Genomic DNA, 19,377 nt, shown 5'->3' on the forward strand with positions numbered 1-19,377 from the left:
AAAAGAATGATTTTTGAATCACAGGAAGTAACAATTCCACTTGATTCTGCTTTGGTTGGACCCCACTTTGAGTGCTCTCTCTCATCTGGGCACCAAACTTTCAGAAGGATCCAGAAAAATGGGAAGAGGTGGAGGAACGGATGACAAAGAGGACCTTTGTGAACTCAAAACATGCTGTAATAGGAATGGCTGAAAGAACTGGGTGGGTTTAGCCTTGAGAAAAGGCAACCAAGAAAGGACATGATAGATCTCTTCCGACAACCGATAGGCAGGGGTGCCTGCATGAAGGTATGAAGACAGTCAAGGTGGTGGCTGTGATTGAAGCCCCACCTCTTTTTCTGCTCTGTATCTGTTCTGTCTTATCCCAAAGTTCAGGGTGTGGCATAACGGACATTAAGATACAGGATGGCAGATTCTGACTTTGTATTAGGAAAAAATTCCCAAGACCAGCTCAGCAGTGGACCCAGTGATGCGGAGAGCGGATGGACGCCCCTTCCTTGGAGGGATCCAACAGAGGCTGGACAGCCGTCTGTCGGGGACTCTTTGATCAGACTCCAGGGGATCGGTGGCCCCGTCCAGTTCTAGGGCTCACTGGGGCTGACGCCTCGATAAGAGGCCGTAGGATTCCAGTCTTAGAGTGTCTGTGCGGCATAGATGTTGCAAGTTCAGATGAGACCAAATGGGCCCTGACCTTCACGGAGTTCCTGTGTGGATCAGATTGACAGAGCGAGGGCCAGTCCTTGGAGAGCAGCAGCAGGGCTTGAATGGGAGGAATCTTGCTTGGTACTGATTCGCGTTTGTGGGTTTCAGACCTAAACGAGTGCGAGAGCAGTCCCTGTAGCCAGGAGTGTGCCAACGTCTACGGGTCATACCAGTGTTACTGCCGCCGTGGCTACCAGCTCAGCGACGTAGACGGGGTCACCTGTGAAGGTGAGTGGCAGTCGTGACCCGCCCTTTTCATTGCAAGCTTTAGAGCGGTGTTTCTCAGCCCTGGAAGCTTTAAGACATGTGGACTTCAGCTCCCAGAATTCCCCGGCCAGCAGCCACTTTCTCACTTTTCATCCCTTTGTTTGTTTGTTTGGTATACTTTTACTGTATCGAAAAATTCTAATTAAAAAAAGATCCATAAAAAATAGAGAATCCTTTACCCTCCTTCAACATCTACAGATGTTTGCCTGAGCAAGGCCTTGGCCCGTCAACTTTTAGAGGAAATTCAGCTGTATAGAAAAGAGCAAAAGCCTTGAAAAAAATGGGGCTGAGCTCAACCACGTACTTTTCACCTAATCGCCGGTCTCCTTCTTTGCAAACAAACTGACTAGTCAGCTTTGGGGGAACTTCTGTACTCCCCAGAGCAAGAACGCCCTTTCGTTATAGGTACAATAAAGCTTTGGGGATTGCTAGTAGAGGCACTTTAGCGTTTTTCAGAAGCTTGGACAGTAACAGTAATGGGGCCAGGTTGGTCTAGTGGTGAAGGTGACGGGCTAGAAACCAGGAGACCCCATTTTGTTCCAGGCGTTTCTCCAGCATAAAATCAGGAGCAGACAGTACTACCAGACTCCTCCTGATCTTATGCCACCACAGACAAACGGAGCTCTCCTCCTGTAATGTCTACACTCAGTTCCAGCGTGTGCTCAGATTCCTGGGTGAAGGAATTGGTTTCACAGACAGGTAGTCCTCACTTGAACATTTGTTTAGTGATGGTTCAGACTTACGACGGTGCTGAAAAACCTGACTTACAACCAGTGCTCACGCTTGTGATCATTGTAGCATCCCTGCAATCACATGATCACGATTTGGGTGCTTGGCAACCGGTTCGCATTTATGACCATCGCAGCGTCCCGTGGTCATGTGAGCGCCATTTTTGACCTTCCTAGCCGGCTTCTGGCAAGCAAAATCAATGGGGAACCGTGTGATTTGCTTAGCAACCACACGGTTGCTTAATGACTGCGGTGATTCGCTTAATGACCATCGCAAAAAAGTTCGTAAAATCGGGTCAGATTAGCTTAATGACCACTTTGCTTAGCAACTGCAATCCTGGTCTTAATTGTGGGCGTTAAGCGAGGACTACCTGTAATATGGTAAGCCACAAAATAGATATGACCATCTATTTTGAAATACTATGACCATCCATCCATGAGGCCTTTAAATGACCTTGTTGTATTGTGTAAACCCGGCCCCAGGGCCCTGGAATTGGGGGAAACAGGATGTTTACATATTTTCAGGCTGGATTTCACTCAATGTGGTTTTATGTTGCCGGTCTGCTTTCTCCCTAACCTGGTTTCCAGGTAAATTACAACTTTGGCAACTGTGATCCAAAATAGCTGGAGGGTGCCCAGCTGGGGAAAAGGGTTGTTTATTCTGGATGTAAAGGCCTCCACCATTACAACACTGGGACTTCTTTCTCTTTGGTTTTCAGACATCGATGAATGTGCTTTACCCACGGGGGGACACATCTGTTCTTATCGATGCATTAACGTGCCAGGCAGTTTCCAGTGCACCTGCCCCTCTTCTGGTTACAAGTTGGCCCCCAATGCACGGAACTGCCAGGGTGAGTCTCCAAAATCCAGTTTGCAAGTGCAACTTTGGTAAAAGCCAAGCACTCTTTTTCCCGGTCTTGAGTCAGAATCTACTGGTCATCTCTGGGCGTCCTGCAGATTAACAGGGATCTCCAACTTCCACCCCCACCCCCACCAGTTTTACCCCGTAGCCACCGAGATGGAGGAACACAGTGGTGGCTCGATACAAGTTCCAACCCTGGACTCCCTTGCCCAGGAGTAGGGGACGTGCCACCTCTGGGTTGTGGGTGGGCAGTCCAGAGGGAGCTCTGCAGACTTGGATGTGCCTCCTTCACCCACGTTGCTACCAGCTGCATTTCCCACTTGCTCTCATCATCCTAACCCCGCCCCCCGCAGGTGCCCCCAGCCTTTGCTCGTCCTTCCCTCTGGGCATTCCTGAGTCCTGCCTGGTTCTCTTGACCGGGCCTGATCCTCCCCATGTTCCCTTTGCTGCCTTCTCACCGCCAAACACTCCCCCTTTGAAAAGGGGAAGGAAACTGCATCATTCTAAGACATTTCATCTCCAAAGTGGGATGCAGATGGCAGAGGATCCGTCGATCCATCCATGTGCAAGAGGAAGATACTAAACTATTTATATGTATTTACTGCATCCTTGATTGCCTCCTTTTACAAATTTCTACTGGAGGGGGTATGCTTTAAAATGTACATAATACAGGAGAATTGTATATAACTTGTAAACAAATAACATACTTACGTTGGGGCAGCATGCTAACTTTTTTTCCCAACTGATAAGGGTGCACCAACCTAATTGTTTGGAGATGCTGCCATTGGGGGCACAACTGAGTGGAGATGCTGCTTCTGGCTTCCTTTACAAAAGGTGTGGGGGGGTACCACTGCACTTTACCCCACCCACCCCCTTCTGGGGAAGCAAAGAAAGACCAATTGCTTTTTGTTGGTTGCAAAACACACCAATTGCCAAACCTGCTCTCGTTCCATCCGTAGAAGGGAATCTGTGCCACAGCGCCCTCTGCTGAGAAAAGAAAAAATCGCATTTAAAAATGCTATTGGGTAGCTTCCCCCCAAAAAATGGTAACATAAAAATTGAAAACAAAAACGAGAAAGTGAGACTCCAATATAGTTCCATAGGAAGAGAAAATAATAAAAGGAAATAATGAGGAAAAGAAAAAGGAAAGAGTGAATAAGACAAACTAGAAAGCAAAATGGGGAGGTTTGCCAGCTCCCTTCCAGACCATGGCATTTTCCACAGCAATTTGGGTTTGCAGGCTGCTTCAAGTGTGTGTTTGCCTTGTGAAATCCAGGAGGTTGTTAGTTGTTGGGTTCTCTGAGGTTGGCTGTTTTTCTTGCACACGTTTCATCATACTGAGAAAGGTAAAGGGACACACACAGGAAAATCAGCCAGCCTCAGAGATCACCAACAATCCAGCCCTGAGCTACATATATTCTCCATTCCTGCAAGCCTGTTAATTATTAGCGTCTTATTACCAAAAAGAGGAAATCACACAATCATAAACCATTAGTTTTAGAGATAGCAGAATTACAAAACTCTTTTGCAGGTAGTCCTCGTTTAATGACTGCCTCGTACAGCAACTGTTCGCAGTTACGACGGTGCTGAAAAAGTAATTTTGCAGCCAATCTTGCATTTATGACCTTTGCAGGTCTGTAAAGCAAGGGAAAGCTGAGGTAAGATCGTAAGCACGGTGGGGTTTCACTTAGTGACTGCTTCGCTTAATAACCAAGTTGCTGGTCCCAATTGTGGCACTAAATGAGGACTACCTATACTGTGCAAGAAACTGGTACGAAAAAGCAGCTCAAATAGTTCTGTTAAGCAGCAGGATAGACCTTCCCAGCTCTCTTGATCAAAGGTCACCGACATTTCCTGCAAATTGGTCCCTCACCCTCCCCGCAAGTGGGAATGGAGCAATTTTTCCATGGAGAAGCCTTCAATCCCGTGAACTTGAATGTAAACGGAGCCCTCAGCCAAGCTGCTGTAATAGTGAACCATTTCGTGCTAGAGCACCCTGTGTTAACGTCTGTTTCCTGTTCTCTCTCTCTCTCTCCTCCCCTTCCTAGACATTGATGAATGTCTTACCGAAGCTCATACCTGTTCACACAACCAGACCTGCTTTAATATTCAGGGAGGGTTCCGCTGCCTTTCCCTGGAATGCCCGGAGAATTATCGCAAATCTGGAGATACGTAAGTCCTCATCTGAATTCCCTTGGGTAGTTTGAGGATGGTGGTTCTACCAAAGCTGACCAAGGAACTCACTGTCCAAGTCATGTTTCTCAACCTCAGCAACTTTAAGATGTGTGGACTTCAACTCCCAGAGTTCCCTGTGAACTTCAACTCCCAGAATTCCCCAGCCAGCAAAATGCTGGCTGGGGAATTCTGGGAGTTGAAGTCCACACATCTTCAAGTTGTGGAGGTTGAGAAACACTGGCCCAAGTGACCTTTTTCATTCTTTACCTGTTTGCTCAGCTCTGGAGCAGCGTGGGTAAAGTTAAGGACTGGATGTGAAATTCAGACTGTGGTGGTCACCCTGGATGACCTGCTGGTACCATCCTGCTTCCAAACAGACATTTAAGAGCCACTTGCTGTTCTGATTACTGTACATAATTAGCAACTATGGCTACTTAGGAATTTGGAACAGGGAAAGAAGAGGCTGTTGGGGGGTTGATATAAATAAACAAAAAAGATAGTCTTCCTTGAGTCGAGCTTAACTCCTGGAGGTATATGAGGATGTCTTCGGCACCAGGATAGCCTTCTTCAGGGGATATCTTTTTTATTTCCTACTCTGGCCTACAGTCTTGGGATTCCTGGTGGTCTCCCATCCAACCATGAACCAGATTAGCTTAGCTTTTCCGAAGCCGGACTATGTTGGTCAGATGCTGCTACCAAGTTGGGCTTAGTATGTGTGTGTTTCTTTGAGCTGGTCTTGGCTCCTGGCGATTGCCTGGACTAGTCCCTGAAGTTTTCTTGGCCAGATTTTTGGAAGGGGTGTGCCATTGCCTCCTTTCTTGGGCTGAGCGACCGGCCCAAGGTCATCCAGCTGGCTTTGTGCCTAAGACAGGACTAGAACCCGTGGTCTCCTGGCGTCTGGTCCCGTGGCTTTAACCACCACGCCAACCTGGCTCTCGGGCTACATTCAGAATACACCCAAATCTAGAGGGAGGCCTTGTTCTCCACCCCCTATGCTTCACTAAAGCAGCAGCAACTTTGATGTGGGGCAGACTGGAAGTCCTTAATGCACGGGTGCAAATGTTGGGGTTGGGGGGAAAAAGGAGGGCGAAGCACATCCATCTCCTTCTGCACCGTCTTCAGTACTGTCAAAATATTTGTGAAAATTGGTCCTTTGTTCTGGCGGATAAGTCAACCTCACTTGTATTTGATTATCATCCAGAGGCGGTGATAATTACGCTGGTCGGCTTATCCTATCTCTTTTTATGCATATGAAAGAATACCTATCTGTTAAAAATCTTTGATTTTATAAACCATAAATAAGCTATGCTCTAACAAAGGCAGCTCACAAGCTAAAAAATAGCTAGATAAAATGTCAGCAGTACAATGGAATTCTAATAAGGCAAATTGCATCCTTTGGAATGATGTCTCCTTCCTATCCCCAGAAGGATTATAGAATATCTTATATATTTATATGTATTGCTTGTATGTAAATAATGACTTCCCATCCAGGAGTTTATCTGGTTGAGAAACGGGTGTGAGACTCATTATGCAAAGCACGGAGGGTTCCAATACACGTATATTCTTTGTCTCACTTATATTTCGGCTCCTCACTACAAATTTACAGTATTTCAACACCCGGTTTATGGAATATTCCACAAATGAGCTCCAATACAAGATAAAGCATTCTGTGGGACCGGGAATTTCTCTCTTGTGCATGTGTGCGAATGCAAAATCTCCCTCTCTCCTTTTTACTGGAACTGGCATTTTTCTACACCTTTGTTCTTAACGAAATCTTAATCATTAACATACAAAGTAAATATCTGTTCCCTCTGGGGCTCAGCAGAAAACCAAGAATACTTATGCTTGAAAAAACATCACTACTTTCAGCTGAAATAATCCACAAAAGCTCCACCAATGAGTACTTTGTTTTTTGAGCTTAGGTGAGTAATATAATTGCTGAGTCCTGAAAGGGAGCTACCCAGAGAGACCTTCCAAACTCGAGGGCAGTTGGAAATGTGCTCCATTTTTTCCGCTTTCAGCACTTGGATTTCATCCGTGGGGATGTGCGTGGAGAATCGTCATGGCACACAGCTTCCATAAGAGAATATTTTTTGGGTTTCTGTTTGCTGAGTTTCCAGCGTTCAGTTCAAGGTCCCCCAGGGATGCTGACCTCTGTCCAGAGGCGTCCGCAGGGAGGAGGGTGGGCGTGGCGTTGCAATAGAAGCCCCGCCCCTTTCCCCCAAGCATGCATTCAGTTCTGATGCTGCACCCTCCAATTTGCAGATTTTGACCCCAAGCTTTTGATGCTAATTGCTGTTGGCAACAGACACACAAGACTCATGACTTTTGGTCTCCAAAGCCTGTAGAATCTGCAAGTGATACTTGGCAGTGAAATAATCCCACTGTGATGCCTACTGAAGGGTACCAAACAGTCCGATCAAGTCACTGATGACTTTATAAAACGATTGCCACCAGCATCTCTGTGACTAACCATGTATTTTAAAATCAGCAGCATTTTTCCTCTTTTTAATTTTTTTTCTTTGACTCTAAAATCCTATGCTTGTGGGGGTGGGAATGCAAGAAGGCATTGATTTGAATCTTCGTACCTCTTCAGAAATTGGCACAAGAATCCTGGAAGTGTCCTTAGTGTCCAGAAACACAGTTCTGTCCCTGAATATTATAAATAAAGGTCCCAAAAAGGAAGGGTGAATATTAGGAGTGTCTGCAGGGAGGGGGTTAAAAAAGTCAAATGGTGGCCATGAGTATGCAGTCTAGGCCCCAGCTCCACAATAGTTGTGACCGCCATTTTGACTTTTTTGACACCCCCCCAGCAGACACAGCTTACGATCCTGAGATTTCCTTGTGGTCTCTCATCCAAGTCTAACCCTGCTTAACTTTTCAAAATCAGCCGAGGTCATGTCTATGCTGCCATCTAGCTGGGCCCCTAGAACAGAAGCATTATCCTGAGACAGTCAGTGTATATTAGGCTTTCCTATTATAGACTATAAAAGCAAACTTACATGACTGTTTGCTTGTTTCTTAACTAGTTAATTTGTTTTATTCCCCACCTTCCAAGTCCGGCAAGTGCTCAAGGCAGCTAACAGCATTTAAAAACAGAAATAGAATAAAAAACCTTAAAAGCCCAGATTATAGATTCCCTTTGTGGGTTGGAAGAAATAGAAAATTGGAACATGGGCACAGAGCAATACATCCCAGGAGATACTGCATGGAGCTTCTAAAGCAGTGTTTCTCAACCTCAAGAACTTTAAGCTGGGTGGACTTCCACTTCCAGAATTCCCTGTGGACTTCAACGCCCAGAATTCCCCAGCCAGCAAAACTCTGGCTGGGGAATTCTGGGAGTGGAAGTCCACACAGCTTAAAGTTGCTGAGGTTGAGAAACACTGTTCTAAAGGGTAAAGTCTCTTGAGACTACAGCTGGGGATTCCTGGGTCCCCTATCCATTTACTAGCCAGGATGAGCTAAGGTTAAAGCTGGGCTTAAAGGTTAAGCATCCCTTGAACTGAGCTCAATTCCAGCTGTCATTATGGACCCATCAACGGAGTTTTCCTGGCCGCAACAGGGCAGCTGCCTGCTCTGGTGTTCTATGGGATTTTCTGCAACTGGCCAGCCGAGTTCTCCCGGCCCAGCACTGACCCTGATTAGCTTCCCAGGCCAGACGAGGTGAGCCGAGCACGCTGGAGGGTTTTCAAAACTAGCCAGGCGCTCTGGGACGTTACCTGCATGGTTTATGGGGCTGCTCCTGAAACCACGGTGCAAAGCTGCTACCTTCTGCATGAAATGCATGCTTGGACCTCTGCCTGCTTAGCGCCAGGACAGAGGGCCTCCGGGATGCTGGGGGTCTGGTGCCCCTTGACCCCACGGCTTTTCTCCTCCCGGCCGAACGGTTGCTAACCCCCTCCCCTCTTCTCCCCCTCCCCTTGTCTTGCAGCCGTTGCGAGCGCCTGCCCTGCCATGCGAGTAAGGAATGCCAGCAGCTGCCCCTGAGAATCACTTCCTACCACCTTTCCCTCCCCACCAATCTCCAGGCCCCCCTTGACATTTTCCACATGGGCCCATCCAGTGCCGTTTCCGGGGACCACCTTCACTTCGCCATCCTGAGCGGGAACGAGGAGGGCCTTTTCGCGGTGAGGAAGGTGGGCAGCAACCGGGGTGTGGTGTCTTTGCAGCGACCTGTCCCCGAGCCCCGAGACCTCCTCGTGCGGATCCAGATGCAGCTGTCCCGCCACGGAAGTGTCAGCACCTCGGTGGCCAACTTGTGGATCTTTGTCACCGCCCAACTCTGAGCCCTTGCATGCGGGCCTCGGGTGCCCCTGCGCTCGGCCATGGCTCCTCTTTGAGCATCTTCCCAATAAAGTTTGGCTGGTCTGCCGGTCCCGCATGCTGCGTCTGCGTTTTGTTTGATCCGGCCTGATCCGTGCTTTCCTTCAATGCTTTTTCATGTTGGGGTTACTTGCCCTTTTTCTCCACTTAGGGAAGCTCTGCCTGTAAAAAGATTGAGGTTTCTTTCGATCGGGGGTCCATGCAGGTCAAAAAGGTCAAGATGGCAGCCGCAAGAGAACCACGGAAGCTCTGCCTGGGGCGCCCTCAACCCAAGAGGAGTCGGGTACCCCCATTTTGGGCTTGTCCATCTGCTGCTCAGCAGAACCCTTGGCAGAACCAACCCCTTTCCGCTGACTGACTAAACATGATCATGCAGATTAATAAAATAATCAAGAGCGATAAAAAGCTGGTATGCACCTCAGCCCTATTAAGTGGCTCAAGGCAGGGGATCAATAAATAAAATCCAAAATAACAATGCAACCCTAAAATAAAAGCCATCATAAACCACAGTCTGTTTCTGCTCCTCCTCTTGGCTTGAGTTTCTCCCAAAGGCTGATAAACCATTTGCACATAATGGAAATCTGCATTGTCCGAGGGTGTCCTATGGGTAGGGGGGAGATCAAGGTGGTCGCTGTGCGGTCAGAGACCCTGTTTTGCTTGTGTCTCAAAAGGTGCGGGGCTTCAACTGGACAACTGCAGCCAGCGCCTTGACTGTTTTTGAGCTCCCTTGGGAACAGCCTGTTAGTGCAGGGATCAGAAGATACTCAAGAACCTTGGAAGTTGCTGAAGTCAGAGGACTAGATTAATATGTGCACTCAGGAAAACAGGACAAAGTGTCCTATTCTCACAAAGCTTTGGACTGGAGTTTTGTGTTGTCCCATTCCTGCTGAGTAGCATGTGTATATTAAATCAAAGTGCCACGTGGCCTCAGCGGCTTCAGTATGATCTCTGTACAGATGAGAGCCCTTCCCAAACTTTTTCAGGGATTGCACCAGTGTTTCTCAACCTCAGCAACTTTAAGATGTGTGGACTTCAGCTTCCAGAATTCCCCAGCCAGCAAGGCTGGCTGGGGAATTCTGGGAGCTGAAGTCCACACATCTTAAAGCTACCAAGGTTGAGAAACACTGTCTTAGACAATGCCAGGTGATGCATCTTGAAGATGAGTTCCTTCCAGATTAATTACCTGTCTGTCTGTATTTATTTGTCTTCTGGCCTTTGGCCATAATAAAGTTTTGATCTGGTCTGATATAATTCCCTCCTGATGCAAACTTGTCCCTTCCTGGTGTGTCTCTCTTTCTCTCTGTCTGTCTGTCTGTATAAGTGGGTGTGAGAGAGATGGAGAGAAAAATTAGACTGGGGTGGTTTAGTTGTTGTACCCTAACTTTTTTTTTTTTTTTGCCTTCCAGAGCCAGTAAATTATGAAAAGTTGTTCGTGAGAATTTACCCTAAGTAGATTGGCTGTAGGTAATAGTTCAATAATGCTGATAACACAGATAAAAATTCTAATTAAAAAATCTGTTCTGAAAGGGGTGGTAGTAGCAGAAATGGTAATTCAAATGGTATTAGTCATCCTGGTAGCTCCCTTATCTTGGCTGCCTCCTAGCACATTGAAAGTTCAACCTGAAATACAAAGGAATTAGATAAAATCTAAGAATAAAACCTGAAAGCAATTGCTGAGTTGCGTTGTGGGGAGCGAGCTTTCATCTAGAGACCCTCAAAATAAAGGTGCATGATTTTATTTTGCGTTGTTGATATTTCTTCTCCCACACTTCCTCCGAGCCTCTGGCTCTTTTGAAGAAATTGTGGCTTCCTGCAGATATTCAGCCATGAGGTCCACCACCTCCTCTCCCACAATTTTTCTAATCTTTTTTAAAAAATCAAGTTCAATACACTCAACTCATCTTGAGAAAGAGATGCGTGGGGAGCCTTTCATCATGGCATTGATCGACAAGGTAATTTCTTCTGTGGAGGAGAAAGAGAATAAGGGTGTAAACAAGGGAGAGTTTTCTTGTCCCAAAGCCCTCCTCCTGTCTTGATTTCACCAAACCACTGGCTTGCATAGACCACCCATCCTGACCAACTTCAGCATCCAGCACTGGGTTTCCAGCCTCTTGTGCCAGGGAGGGGAAGACAATATTGGAGGGAGATCAATGCCCCTGGAGCTCCAAGAAGAACAGAAGAAGGAAGAGAAACCCACAATTGTTCTTGCAGATACAGCATGCTGGTTTCTAAGTTGGGGTTGTCCCCAAGATGTGACATCGTTCTACTGCTGTTCCTTGGCTCAACAGCCTGTGGAGGGGACTTTAGGTGGACTCCAAATGTCATCACAACATGTCTGGAGGTGTGGAGAGTGAGGAAGATGACCTGGATGGAGACATTCAGGAGCTGTTACCTAGGCAAAAGGGGCTGAAGCATTTTTAAAGGCCAGAACAAGATAACACTTGGAAGCAGCTTGGCAGACACCTTTCTAATTCACTGAAATATATGAAAGGGGAGGAGGTGGAGCACAATCAGACTTGCAAGAGACTGTAGTTGTTACAGACCAGTGTTTCTCAACCTCAGGAACTTTAAGATGGGTGGACTTCAACTCCCAGAATTCCCCCAGCCAGCATTCCCCCATTCCTCCATGCTGGCTGGGGGAATTCTGGGAGTTGAAGTCCACCCATCTTAAAGTTCCTGAGGTTGAGAAACACTGGTCTGGACAATCTCAATAAAAGTAGTTGTAACTTTCCTGTGGAGTTGTTTTCCTAGTGTGGTCTACCTTGGGCTGACAGTGGCCAAGAAAATGATGGGAAAGTGGACATCACTGTCATAAACACTTGATTTGCTTCAAAACAAAGCAATCCCAAACTCTAGCGTTGACCTCAAAATGCTGACTTTTGTTCACACCATTTGGGCAACTGGCCCCCTTTATTATTTTTGGCTCTCCTCTTTCTCTTCTCCAAGTGGGAACTTGGAGGGCAACGCTGAGGGTCCCTGAAAGCTACACAACCCAAGCTGAAGCTGGTTTCTTCATACAACTTAAGGGAGTGTGTGAAAGTGAGTGGCCCCGATACGGCAGGTTTCGGGGAGGTCAAATTGCAGATGGCCTCAGAATCTCTAGTTGTTACGCAGAAATGACTTTTTGGAGAAGTATCCTGGATTGTGCATTAGTTTAGCCTTGATTAAGGCACAAAGTAGCCTGATGGATAAAAAAAAAATTCATTTGAACGTTCTTGGTGAGGTGCACTTGAAAACAAGTCAACTAACAGAGTGTTTGGTTAATCAGTGGGGTACAGGTTAAGAACCATCGTAATAGTTTTGAGATTAGATTTGTTCTGGTATGCCGTATAGATCTTTAAAAAACAAAACAGAAATGTAGGCTGGAAGTCTTTTCTGTTGCCCACAGCAAACTGCTACAGCTATGCTGCCCCTCCGTCAAAATTCCCTTTTCTGGTTTGCTGTATCCTGTGCTGCTGCAAAGGAGACACTGTAAAACCAGCATATCAGGCACCTGGAAAGTATAGTTCAGGGTTGAAAAGTTGTATCCCAGGTTGTCTCCAGATGTGCCCTCAATCCAAGACATTATGATCATAAGCCACCATTTGCACCCTGTAACCGATGTGCCCCTCTGTCAGCGCTGGGAAACTGTGATAAAAAACCATCACATTAAGGCAGCGTTTCTCAACCTTGGCAACTTTACGATATGTGGACTTCAACTCCCAGAATTCCCCAGCCAGACATGCTGGCTGGGGAATTCTGGGAGTTGAAGACCACATATCTTAAAGTTGCTAAGGGTGGGAAACACTGCGTTAAGGAGTGATGAATGCAGTACATCCCCCAGCCTCACTGAGGATCATTTATGCTTGTCGCTGCCTTGATGTAAAACAATCAAAAGTAGCTAAAGAAGGACAACTTGATAATATAAAAAACTGTGTAAAACACAGGAGCTAAAAGTGATACACAGAACAAGAAACTTCCATGAAGAACGTAATAGCCATCAGAAATCACCATCACTGCCGAAGCACATGTATGACAGAAAATGATAATGTATTTTGGTTTTCCAATGCTGTGAAATTCAGTGTTTTTCGGAGGAAAAAAGCCCTGTAATTAATTGAGCCTGTGTGTGGGCTCTCCAGTTATGCTTGGTGTATTCAGTTAGGGGAGCATATCTGAAAAATGTTTGTAAGTGCATTAAATATTTTGCTTTAATGGAAACACCTGCAAAGGACTGGCTCTGCCGTGGCACTGGTAACTTTTTGTTTTTGTTTTATTTGCTTTATGTATATATTCCTCCAAGCTTACACATTTGGAATATTTCATTACTGCAATGTTACACTTTCTTTCTATATACAATATAAGCATTCCAGTTTCGGCAAAATACAAAAAAAATATATTTTTAGGTAGGAATAAGGTTATTTTCCAAAAACTGATTAATAACTACAGCAACATTAATTCCTAAATCTTTGAAAGGTTTACATGCCACTGGTATGTTTAATTTACTAGATACTTTTTTCTGCACTTTAGGAGGTGTGTGAAAGAACTTTAGTTAAGACTTCTGAAAATTTACTACTAAACTTGATTCCTTTGCAAATTCCTCCATACTCCATTATAATATGTCCTGCAGAACGGCCAGGATTTGAAAGTCAGAACCATGTCATCCGCAAACAAGTTTAACAAATAATGTTTTTCTCCTATTTTTTTTCCCTTTAATTTCCTTGTTACATGTGGCTTCATTACAGAAGTAATACTTAAAGGAAGGTTGGTTATTTTACAGTTAACATAGGGCAGGTTTTTTTTACAAGACTTTGCCTGTAAAAGCTTTAAATGCATCTCTAACATGTTTATGGATTGCTTGCCTCTGTTGGAAAAGCTTGCAGCTGGATGGTCTCTAGTCTTTTTTCAGATTAACTGGATTCATTTCATGGATTAATTTCCCAACCAGGTGGATCAGACTCTAGGGCAGTGTGTCTCAACCTCGGCAACTTCAAGCTGTGTGGACTTCAATTCCCAGAATTCCCTAGCCAGTATGGCTGGCTGGGGAATTCTGGGGGTTGAAGTCCACACAGCTTAAAGTTGCCGAGGTTGAGACACACTGCCCTAGGGACTGGAGCATATTTCCATAAGTTGATAATGCAGTGAGATCCGAATGGTCAAAAGATGGTAGCCATGAAGGTGCAGCATACATAAAAACAAGGTGGAGCTTTGATCACATCATTACAGCCACTGTCTTGACTTTGTAGACCATACTCCATGGACATACCTGATCATTTGCTTCTGATCTTAATTTTTATGTCTTTCCTTTCCATTAGAGTCAGACACGAGAAGACAGATACCATTCGCTGCATTAAATCCTGTCAACCGAATGATGCTAACTGTGTCTTAGATCCCATTCACACGATTTCCCACACTGTTATCTCTCTGCCCACTTTCCGGGAATTTACGAGACCGGAAGGTAATGAGTTTGCTTGCCCTGTAAAATTATCATTGTGGGGTGGTGGTGATAGTTGGGGTGATGGTTCTAGGTACCTTTGATGCTTTGCTACTCAGCAAGAGAGTTGGGCACACTGGCTGGGGCTGGAGGTCTTTGTAGCCCAAGATCTCTAGAAGGCACGAGGTGGAGGAAGTCCTGTGATATGACAGGGAACAGCCATCATATCAACGACACAAAAAGTGATGCCTGAAATATTCCTTCCTTTTAGCTTACCTGTGTATGGCTGCTGATTAGGTTCCAGAATGAGGCTGTGACATTTTAGGTTCCTTGTTGCCCAAGTTGCAAATATGCAAGGCTATTCCTCCCCCCGCCCACCCGGGAAGCAGTGCCGATGTCCATCCTGAGTTTGTTGTTGTTTTGCTTATCCGAATTGGTCCAACTGGTAAATGGTTAAATAGATAGCTCTGCTGTTTTTGGCCATTTGGAGAGTAGGACCGTTGGTTTCCCATTGCTGTCTTCAGTGACCCTCACACTCTCCCTCCTCAGAGATTATCTTCCTTCGTGCCATTACGCCAGCGTACCCAGCCAACAAGGCCGACATCATCTTTGATATAACGGAAGGAAACTTACGGGATTCTTTTGACATCATCAAGCGCTACATGGATGGCATGACTGTGGGTAAGGAGTTCCTCTCTTTTGTCTTGTAGCTGTTGCCACTGAACCCAAGGAGTTGATATGGTACCCATCCATCCATCCATCCATCCATCCTCCATATATCCTCCTTTTAGCTGCTGGACATTCCAGGGCTGTGCTTCAATTACAGCTTTATTTCCAAGAGTACCTCTCTCCTGGACTCTTGAAAAAGATTAAAGACCTGGTTTTGGAATGGAAGGGGGAGTAGCCGCACTTGGGGATGGCCAGCGCCCCAGAGTGACTTCGGATGGACCTACTACACTCACGGGCCGATAAAGAACTCTCACCCATCTTGATTCCATTCCATTCCATTCTTATTTTTATTGCATTTATAATTGTTTTGGTCTTTAACTTTATTTTATTGTAAACTGCCCAGAGTCCCTTCTTGGGAGGGAGACGGGTGGTGATAAAATTTGATAAATTAAAAATTTAAAAAACAACAACAAAATAGGAAAGCCCGGCCCCTCAGTGGGGAGATCTGACTCAGAAACCTACTTCCAGCCACCCCAGAAATCACCAAGGCAAGTTTTCTCCCCAAGATCATAAGGCAAAAGGGAGGAAATATTCCTGAAACAAAACCAGACCAAAAAGGGACTTCCTTCTGGTTCAGGCCATCACTTCCTTCCTTAACACACTGAGATATTAAATCAGCATGTTTTCAAGCATTTTCTTTTCCTGGAGCTCAGGTTATGGAGTGAAGAGAGGCCAGTACGGGGGAATGGGAGGGAAGAATCCTGTTTGCTTGAATCCTGAAAGAGAATGGCAGAGGTGCTCCGTGGTTCTTCTAAGCATGTCCCACTCCTGAAGGCTGAGGGGAGGCTGCAGGTGGTGACCAGTAAAGTAAAATCTTTTTTTTTAATGCTCCGAAGCACACTGGTATTCCTTAACCAAGATTGTTGATTTAAAATCCTCAGTTCTGGCTGGGTTTGCTAACTAATGTCACTGCAAGTTAAGAGCAATGTTCCAGAGCCGCTGGGAGTCAGGCGGCATATAGATTATTTCTCCTTCTCCTTCTCCTTTTTTCCTTCTCCTTCTTCTCCACTATCATTTCTCCTTCTCCTTCTCCTTCTCCTTCTCCTTCTCCTTTTTTCCTTCTCCTTCTCCTTCTCCACCATCATTTGTCCTTCTCCTTCTCCTTTTCCACCATCATTTCTCCTTCTCCTTTTCCACCATCATTTCTCCTTCTCCACCATCATTTCTCCTTCTCCACCATCATTTCTCCTTCTCCTTCTCCTTCTCCTTCTTCTAGATTAATTGCAGTGATTTCTCCTTTCTCCACTTGCTCTTAAACCTCTGTTTCAAGAGACCCATTGTCTGCTGGTTGGCCCCTTGCAGCACGTGTGAAGCTATCTGAATCCACTGAGCTGACCCTGCCGTTACCATCCACGTGGCAGGGATTTCAGGTTTTAGTTTCACCCTTCACCAAAACAGCCCCCTGTTCGTTCTTGTGGCTTGTAGGAGGAAAGTTGGCAGTGGCGAATGGGGTGTAAAGCAAGCAAGGTCCACACACATCGCTCTTCTCTTTCACCCATGGATGGGATGTTTCAGAGGGATGCTGGAGCTTCCCCAGCACATGGTTTGAAAATGCTAGCGCGCCCCACTCTAGACTCCACGGCCCCAAAATCTGTTTCACTTCTGCTCACCCGAGAAGAGCATACAGACTTGGGCCAGAGCTCCAAGAGAAATAGCCAAAAGGGAGAAGAAGGGGATCATTTAGCAGAATGTTGGCTTCTTCTTCACCTCATCCATCCTTTGGAGTGAGGGGACCGCAAGGTTCAGTCAACGTTCTGACCTGAGAAATAAAAGAATAATTAGAGATCTCCTCAAACCATTGGACTGGAGAGTAGGAACGTCCAGATACTAGGAGTCCCAGCATATTCTGAAGCTACATATCTGCCTTACAGAATTAAAACAAAAAGAAAATTTGCTGAGTGATGCACTTGGGGAAGTGAACCATCCTCATCCATGCATAAGTTTAGGGCCTGTCTTACAGCTTGGCCTGAAGGTGGCGCTGTGGTCATGCTCACCGGAATCACCTAAGTTTATTTCATGATTTCTCCAGCCCAAGAGTTTAGTGGGTGCCGAAGGGGAAAGGCGTTCATGCTTCTTCTAAGCTTTGGGGTGTTACGTTGAGCTGTTTGGGAAAACAGCCATTAAATATGTGGAGGAGGATCTTGTGCGAGGGTGCTGCTGCTAAGGCCGAAATGAAGAACCCTAGGCTGGTTCTCCCTTCATTGTACACGCAACCGAAAGGGTGGTCGTTATAAAGTCGGGTCGGCAGGGAGAAAAGCGCACATTCTAGGGGCTTCTATGCAACGGCATATGCTTTTATGTGAGCTGTGCGTTGCTATCTTCTTGTCCCTGACCCCTCTCCACATTGCCAAGCTGTCGCCAACGGCAGGCTGAGTTTCCCTCCTTTTATTACCTGTAGAATTAGCCCCTTGCAGTGGGCAAGTTGGGAAGGTTTTAAGGGTCAAAATGACCCCCTTACGTTTTCACCTTTCCCTGACCACCAGCAGACAGTAGGTGACCAGAGTGAGCTTATCTAAAGCAGCCTCTCTGAAAAACTGCAGGTCAGTCGCAGGCCACCTTCCAAAATGCTAGAAAGCGATGGAAAGTGCAGTCCCTGGTGCTCTCTGAGCTTGGTTGTTTGCTGGTGCACGTTTCATTACCCCACCAGGTAGCATCATCAGTGCAAGGGGGGGTGGGGTCTGCTCCCTGTTTATATACAGTCACTTGCCCTGCCAGTATCAGTGTGGGTGGGGTTTTCTTCTTGGTAGTTCCTTGATTAGGGCATCGCTTTCGGCCTGATTGTCTGTCTGCTTGATCGTTTGTCCCCTTGGCGGTTCCCTGATTGGGGTATTATTTTCTGCTTGATTGTTTGACTGGTGTTAATCCCTGCTTATCTGGGTGTTGGCTGCTGGAGGAGATGCGTTCTGGTCTTCTTGTTTCCTTCTTAGCTTTTTTCTTGTCTCCTTTGCATGGTGTATAGATACAGTTTTACTTCTCTTTGTCTGTTGATGGCTGATGTGTCTGAATGCCCAGCTTCCAGGGATTCCCTAGCGTTTTTGGATTTATCTTGGTCTCGGATGCTCACCACTTCCCAGGTGAAACGGTGGCTGAGTCTGTCCAAGTGTGGTGAGATTAAGGAGTTTTCATCACGTCTTCTGACTGCTGGTGGGTGTTCGTGCTCAGAGCGTGCACTCAAGGACTATGCAGGTCAGCCCTGAGCTACAAATGTTCTCTCCTAGGAATGGAAAGATTTGGATTTTTGCCCCTGGGGGTCTGGAGGCTGCAAAGGCAGGGCTGGGGGTGAAGATGGGATCAAAGACAAAGTCTGGGCATGTTTCTCGGAGCCCAGAAGTGGAGAGAGATGGATGTGGGGTGGGACCAAGAGCAGATCTGGCAGGAGTCCACCTTGGACGTAAGTTTCTGGGTAGAACAAGCGAGCTGAAGAGGACTGCTTTGCTTCTCCCCCTGCAAGGGATCACAGCTGATCTGGGAGAAAGGCTAAACAGAAGTAAAGCCCCGGCTCGTTCTCTTTAAGCCTTTTTACGGACTTTCGGCTACAAGCCTGTCCCGTTTTTTTTCTTTTTTCTTTAACCAGCTGTCAGGGAAGAATTTCTTTCCCGCCTGTACAAAAAGTTTTTATTAAAGCCTGGGGTATTAGAAAGCTTTTCCCTTAGCTCCGTCTAATTCTCTATACCACCTCTATTCAGGCCACACCACTAACTCATCCAAGATTAGCTATGTGAAAGGTGAAGGTCCCCCGTGCCAGCACCGGGTCACGTCTGACCCTTTGGGGGGATGCTGCTTTCGCGACGTTTTCTTGGCAGACTATAGAGCGGGGTGGTTTGCCGTTGCCTTCCCCAGCAAGCCGGGCGCTCCTTTTCCCGACCTCGGAAGGACGGGAGTCGCCCTGAGCCGGCTCCCTGAGAAAGAATCCGGCTTCCGCTGGAATTGAACTCGGGTCGCGGGGAGAGTTTCGGTTGCAGAACTGCCGCCTGTCCCTCTGTGCCACACGAGGCTGTGTGATTCCAGTTACCTAGGCAATAAGATAAACTTTAGACTACTGTTAATCATAGACCACAATCATTTTTATCCCATTTAAAATCTCCAAGTGTTGTTCCCTACCTATTTTTTTTTCTGGGTAGCGAAACACACTTGAACATACTATGATCTCAAAAATCATATACAAATAAGAAAGGTGAGGT

The 19,377-nt window shown here is 46.3% G+C and overlaps 1 protein-coding gene across 2 annotated transcripts in view; it reads left to right on the forward strand.

Annotated features, from left to right (window-relative positions):
- The window catches only part of FBLN1 (fibulin 1), a 73,348-nt gene that overhangs the window by 48,578 nt on the left and 5,393 nt on the right, over nucleotides 1-19,377 (forward strand). Inside the window, exons 12-16 of one of the 2 annotated variants that reach the window (XM_063308334.1) lie at nucleotides 811-930; nucleotides 2,417-2,548; nucleotides 4,608-4,731; nucleotides 14,349-14,491; nucleotides 15,017-15,148. In XM_063308334.1, the coding sequence (XP_063164404.1) occupies nucleotides 811-930; nucleotides 2,417-2,548; nucleotides 4,608-4,731; nucleotides 14,349-14,491; nucleotides 15,017-15,148 (651 nt within the window). Of the gene's footprint in view, nucleotides 1-810; nucleotides 931-2,416; nucleotides 2,549-4,607; nucleotides 4,732-8,665; nucleotides 9,137-14,348; nucleotides 14,492-15,016; nucleotides 15,149-19,377 lie in introns of those variants that run through there. The other variant, XM_063308335.1, reaches the window with a different exon arrangement.

The sequence above is a fragment of the Candoia aspera genome, chromosome 7 (genome assembly GCF_035149785.1).
Source record: "Candoia aspera isolate rCanAsp1 chromosome 7, rCanAsp1.hap2, whole genome shotgun sequence".
NCBI lineage: Eukaryota > Metazoa > Chordata > Lepidosauria > Squamata > Boidae > Candoia > Candoia aspera.